We start from the raw sequence: 7,199 nt of genomic DNA on the forward strand, positions 1-7,199 counted from the left end.
GACCAGAGACCAGAATGGATCAGCACAGACAGCACAGTGACAGTGACAGCACTGTGACCAGAGACCAGAATAGATCAGCACAGACAGCACAGTGATAGTGACAGCACCGTGACCAGAGACCAGAATGAATCAGCACAGACAGCACAGTGATAGTGACAGCACCGTGACCAGAGACCAGAATGGATCAGCACAGACAGCACAGTGATAGTGACAGCACCGTGACCAGAGACCAGAATGGATCAGCACAGACAGCACAGTGATAGTGACAGCACCATGACCAGAGACCAGAATGGATCAGCACAGACAGCACAGTGATAGTGACAGCACCGTGACCAGAGACCAGATGGATCAGCACAGACAGCACAATGACAGTGACAGCACCGTGACCAGAGACCAGAATGGATCAGCACAGACAGCACAGTGACAGTGACAGCACCGTGACCAGAGACCAGATGGATCAGCACAGACAGCACAGTGACAGTGACAGCACCATGACCAGAGACCAGAATGGATCAGCACAGACAGCACAGTGATAGTGACAGCACCATGACCAGAGACCAGAATGGATCAGCACAGACAGCACAGTGACAGTGACAGCACCATGACCAGAGACCAGAATGGATCAGCACAGACAGCACAGTGATAGTGACAGCACCGTGACCAGAGACCAGAATGGATCAGCACAGACAGAACAGTGACAGTGACAGCACCGTGACCAGAGACCAGAATAGATCAGCACAGTGACAGCACAGTGATAGTGACAGCACCGTGACCAGAGACCAGAATGGATCAGCACAGACAGCACAGTGATAGTGACAGCACCGTGACCAGAGTCCAGAATGGATCAGCACAGACAGCACAGTGATAGTGACAGCACCGTGACCAGAGACCAGAATGGATCAGCACAGACAGCACAGTGACAGCACCGTGACCAGAGACCAGAATGGATCAGCACAGACAGCACAGTGACAGTGACAGCACTGTGACCAGAGACCAGAATAGATCAGCACAGACAGCACAGTGATAGTGACAGCACCGTGACCAGAGACCAGAATGAATCAGCACAGACAGCACAGTGATAGTGACAGCACCGTGACCAGAGACCAGAATGGATCAGCACAGACAGCACAGTGATAGTGACAGCACCGTGACCAGAGACCAGAATGGATCAGCACAGACAGCACAGTGATAGTGACAGCACCATGACCAGAGACCAGAATGGATCAGCACAGACAGCACAGTGATAGTGATAGTGACAGCACCGTGATCAGACACCAGAATGGATCAGCACAGACAGCACAGTGACAGTGACAGCACTGTGACCAGAGACCAGAATGAATCAGCACAGACAGCACAGTGATAGTGACAGCACCATGACCAGAGACCAGAATGGATCAGCACAGACAGCACAGAGATAGTGACAGCACCATGACCAGAGACCAGAATGGATCAGCACAGACAGCACAGTGACAGTGACAGCACCGTGACCAGAGACCAGAATGGATCAGCAGACAGCACAAAGACAGTGACAGCACCGTGACCAGAGACCAGAATGGATCAGCACAGACAGCACAGTGATAGTGACAGCACCATGACCAGAGACCAGAATGGATCAGCACAGACAGCACAGTGATAGTGATAGTGACAGCACCATGACCAGAGACCAGAATGGATCAGCACAGACAGCAGAGTGATAGTGACAGCACCGTGACCAGAGACCAGAATGGATCAGCACAGACAGCACAGTGATAGTGACAGCACCGTGACCAGAGACCAGAATGGATCAGCACAGACAGCACAGTGACAGTGACAGCACCGTGACCAGAGACCAGAATGGATCAGCAGACAGCACAAAGACAGTGACAGCACCGTGACCAGAGAGCAGAATGGATCAGCACAGATAGCACAGTGATAGTGACAGCACCGTGACCAGAGACCAGAATGGATCAGCACAGACAGCACAGTGATAGTGACAGCACCATGACCAGAGACCAGATAGATCAGCACAGACAGCACAGTGATAGTGATAGTGACAGCACCATGACCAGAGACCAGAATGGATCAGCACAGACAGCACAGTGATAGTGACAGTGACAGCACCGTGACTAGAGACCAGAATGGATCAGCACAGACATCACAGTGATAGTGACAGCACCATGACCAGAGACCAGAATGCATCTTCACAGACAGCACAGTGATAGTGACAGCACCGTGACCAGAGACCAGAATGGATCAGCACAGACAGCACAGTGATAGTGACAGCACCATGACCAGAAACCAGAATGGATCAGCACAGACAGCACAGTGATAGTGACAGCACCGTGACCAGAGACCAGAATGGATCAGCACAGACAGCACAGTGATAGTGACAGCACCGTGACCAGAGGCCAGAATGGATCCGCACAGACAGCACAGTGATAGTGACAGCACCGTGACCAGAGACCAGAATGGATCAGCACAGGCAGCACAGTGATAGTGACAGCACCGTGTTCAGAGACCAGAATGGATCAGCACAGACAGCACAGTGATAGTGACAGCACCGTGACCAGAGGCCAGAATGGATCCGCACAGACATCACAGTGATAGTGACAGCACCGTGACCAGAGACCAGAATGGATCAGCACAGACAGCACAGTGATAGTGACAGCACCGTGACCAGAGACCAGAATGGATCAGCATAGACATCACAGTGATAGTGACAGCACCGTGACCAGAGACCAGAATGGATCAGCAGAGACAGCACAGTGATAGTGATAGCACCGTGACCAGAGACCAGAATGGATTAGCAGACAGCACAAAGACAGTGACAGCACCATGACCAGAGACAAGAATGGATCAGCACAGACAGCACAGTGATAGTGATAGTGACAGCACCATGACCAGAGACAAGAATGGATAAGCACAGACAGCACAGTGATAGTGACAGTGACAGCACCATGACCAGAGACCAGAATGGAACAGCACAGACAGCACAGTGATAGTGACAGCACCGTGACCAGAGACCAGAATGGATCAGCAGACAGCACAGTGACAGTGACAGCACCATGACCAGAGACCAGAATGGATCAGCACAGACAGCACAGTGACAGCACCGTGACCAGAGACCAGAATGGATCAGCACAGACAGCACAGTGACAGTGACAGCACTGTGACCAGAGACCAGAATAGATCAGCACAGACAGCACAGTGATAGTGACAGCACCGTGACCAGAGACCAGAATGAATCAGCACAGACAGCACAGTGATAGTGACAGCACCGTGACCAGAGACCAGAATGGATCAGCACAGACAGCACAGTGATAGTGACAGCACCGTGACCAGAGACCAGAATGGATCAGCACAGACAGCACAGTGATAGTGACAGCACCATGACCAGAGACCAGAATGGATCAGCACAGACAGCACAGTGATAGTGACAGCACCGTGACCAGAGACCAGATGGATCAGCACAGACAGCACAATGACAGTGACAGCACCGTGACCAGAGACCAGAATGGATCAGCACAGACAGCACAGTGACAGTGACAGCACCGTGACCAGAGACCAGATGGATCAGCACAGACAGCACAGTGACAGTGACAGCACCATGACCAGAGACCAGAATGGATCAGCACAGACAGCACAGTGATAGTGACAGCACCATGACCAGAGACCAGAATGGATCAGCACAGACAGCACAGTGACAGTGACAGCACCATGACCAGAGACCAGAATGGATCAGCACAGACAGCACAGTGACAGTGACAGCACCGTGACCAGAGACCAGAATGGATCAGCAGACAGCACAGTGACAGTGACAGCACCGTGACCAGAGACCAGAATGGATCAGCACAGACAGCACAGTGACAGTGACAGCACCGTGACCAGAGACCAGAATGGATCAGCACAGACAGCACAGTGATAGTGACAGCACCATGACCAGAGACCAGAATGGATCAGCACAGACAGCACAGTGACAGTAACAGCACCGTGACCAGAGACCAGAATGGATCAGCACAGACAGCACAGTGATAGTGACAGCACCGTGACCAGAGACCAGAATGGATCAGCACAGACAGCACAGTGATAGTGACAGCACCGTGACCAGAGACCAGAATGGATCAGCACAGACAGCACAGTGATAGTGACAGCACCGTGACCAGAGACCAGAATGGATCAGCACAGACAGCACTGTGATAGTGACAGCACCGTGACCAGAGACCAGAATGGATCAGCAGTCACCAGCCCCGGACACAGCAGATAGCACCAGTACTCTCCCAGCCCTACACTACCCACCCTCCCTGTTCACTTTACACAGCCGGAGTGGAAATGGCATCTGTCACGTGGTCCCTTATATACTACATTAATCATAGAGATGAAAGTTTGCGAACCGCGAGATTTGTGTCTCTATGGTTTTGCCTCCGTTTCGAGAACCGAGTAAGGCGGGAACCTCCGAGGGTGCTTGGATTTGACTCAGTTATGCTAAATTCGGGTGGGTTGGGTTCTCTGGGAACTGAACCCGCTCATCTCTAATTTTAAGACAGTTGAGAAAAACGGGGTCAGTGATCTTATAAAATGGCCTCTGTCAAATAGATTACAGTATATTTCATAAAACTCTGGTTAATTCCCATTATCTGCTCCATTTACAATAAAATAAAGAGGCTGTTTTGAAATGAATGAATAAAACAGTACAATTATAATGTGACACAATGGGGACAGCACTCAGCAGTTATAGGTCAATATGTCATGTAAGGAAAAACAGACCAGAAACACAATATTAATAAAGGAAAAATGCCCATTAGAATGGGGTAAAATGATATTGTTTGCGGTATCAGTGTAATGTAATGCTGAGTATTGTGTTTACCTTACTGAACAAACCATGATAATGGAAGAGTTATTCCCTGATATTGAATTAACAACATGCTACATGGAGATTATAATAACACATTTTATAATCACTACACGTATGTGACGTATGTCCTGTGTATCTCATCAAATCTGCTTCTGTAAATAACGCAGGATCTTCAATCACTCAACTCTAGAGCCTAAATGAACATCAGGGGGGATATTTACTAAAGTGCAACGTTTTTAGAAGTGGAGCTGTTGCCCATAGCAACCAATCAGGTTCTAGTTATTATCTTCTAGAAGGTGCTAGTTAAATGTTAAGTAGAATCTGATTGGTTGCTATGGGCAACATCTCCACTTCTAACAACCTGCACTTTAGTAAATATACCCCCTGGAGTACAATGGTGAGTGAATCCCCTCAGGTTGGAGTGTAGGTGGAATATGGCCTAATAATACATTGCGGTCTTATTTTATTAGGGTAATCTACTGCAGTGGAGGTACCCATCAGCCCAGCAGAGGAAACTACAGCACTCCATTTATGGACAGCTATGGCCCCAGCCACAGAAGTGATGGGTACTGCCTAATTGGGAGGACCAGATGCCAAGCAGCCAGAGCCTCCAGCCTGGGCAGGGGTGCCGCAAAGCCAGCCGGCGAAGCTTCAAAGACGTTGGGGGCGGGATGCATGATGCATCCCACCAATCATCACGTTCCCCCCCGGCGTAAATAGAGCCGGTATGCATGAGAAAAATCACAAAGGACAGCTCTCTCGGTAAGAGTTGTCCTTTTCAATAGAAGGACTCCAAGGTTTATGACCCAGAAGTCCTTCTGCGCATACGTCAAGTGACTCACGCGCCTATCACAATATGTCAATATAAATAGGGGATTATGTATGTTCCTGCACATAAAGCACATGCTCTCTCCTCATAAGCGCTGGGGATTTTCTCCGTTCCCTTCTGCAGTGACAGAGGAACAATAATAGGGTTCCTGTTCCACGGGTGCAAGAACTTGAATCCAATCTCACATTTCCTTCACGTCAAACGTAATTTGTCTTAATTTGTCTGTCCTGATAACACGGATGTGCACTGAGGGTAAAAGATTTGCGTTCCTCTTTCTGAAGGATTTCATCAGGCATCGTCTGATTTCTTTCACTCCTAAGCCATAGATAAAGGGATTTACAGTGGCCGGGATCATAAGATATATTGCGTTGATGAGATTCTGAACATCGTAGGCGATTATTGTGCGAATTCTGTACAAAACAGAGGATGAAAGTGCGCACATGTACAAAATCATGGCTACCAGCAGGTGTGTCCCACAGGTGTGGAGAGCCTTACGTCGGGCTTTCCCCACAACGATCTTCATGGCTGTGTAGAGGATACTGGAGTAGGAGAGCAGTAGAAGACTGACATCTACCACTGTGACAAAGACCCTGACACTGAGGCCCACAATTTGGTGTTGGGAGATGTCTCCACATGACAGACTCAGAAGTCCCATGTTCTCACAAACAAAATTTAGAATGATATTGGATCTACAGTACTGGACCCTGGAAGCCATTATGACCATTGGTGAAACCAGCACGGAGCTCCTCGCCAACCCGATGAGAACCAGCTGGACAAGCATATCTTTGGTCATGATATCATTGTAGCGCAAAGGTCTGCAGATTGCCACGTATCTATCCAGAGCCATTGACACGATGAGGCCAGACTCAAAAATAGCCATGAAATAAATATAAAACATCTGCACCAGACATCCGGTCAGCGAGATCTGGTTCATGTCGAATGACAAGCCAAGGAGTAATTTTGGTATTACGGAAGTTGTACAAGATACATTGACAGCAAAGAGGACAGAGATTAAGAAGTACATGGGGGAATGTAGGCTGTTCTCTGCATAGATGCGATATATGATGAGGGTGTTACCAGCCAGGATGGTGATATAGATGGAAAGAAACGGAATAGCCAGCAATTTCCTGTGTTCTAAGATTCCAGGGAACCCGAAGAGGACAAATTCTGTGTGGGACATCAAGACATTGCTTTGGTTTAACAATTTCATTTTACAATCATTGACTGCATCAGTCAAATTAAGCTCTGTTTGTGAAGGAAACAAAAATCAGGGTGATGTGACAAATGTGGAGTCGATGATGAATTCTGGGATCCTTAATGGACAGAAGTGGATAAAACGGTGACCACTGAGTACAAAGCCACGTTGTTCAAGGTGCGTCTGACTGTTTGTGTCCTCCCCATACTCCTAATCTCTGGTCAGACTTCCTATTCTTTTCCTATGCTCCAGACTCATTGGCATTCTCTCAGGATATCGATATATGTGATACCCAACAATGTCTAATAGTCATCTCACCATCTCCAGTGTCCGTGCAGAATGCA

General features: G+C 48.6%; 1 protein-coding gene across 1 annotated transcript; it reads right to left on the reverse strand.

The window, feature by feature from the left end:
* Window positions 1–5,841: 5,841 nt before the first annotated feature.
* Window positions 5,842–6,870, reverse strand: LOC148450980 (olfactory receptor 52K1-like). The gene has a single exon (XM_088462418.1). The coding sequence runs from the start codon at window positions 6,868–6,870 to the stop codon at window positions 5,842–5,844; it is 1,029 nt and encodes a 342-aa protein (XP_088318544.1).
* Window positions 6,871–7,199: the final 329 nt, after the last annotated feature.

The sequence above is a fragment of the Taudactylus pleione genome, unplaced genomic scaffold (genome assembly GCF_031769625.1).
Source record: "Taudactylus pleione unplaced genomic scaffold, aTauple2 ptg001237l, whole genome shotgun sequence".
Taxonomy (NCBI): domain Eukaryota; kingdom Metazoa; phylum Chordata; class Amphibia; order Anura; family Myobatrachidae; genus Taudactylus; species Taudactylus pleione.

What these genes read in the sequence shown, in the direction of transcription:
- LOC148450980 (XM_088462418.1), bottom strand. Translation starts at nt 6,870, where the DNA reads ATGAAATTGTTAAACCAAAGCAATGTCTTGATGTCCCACACAGAATTT.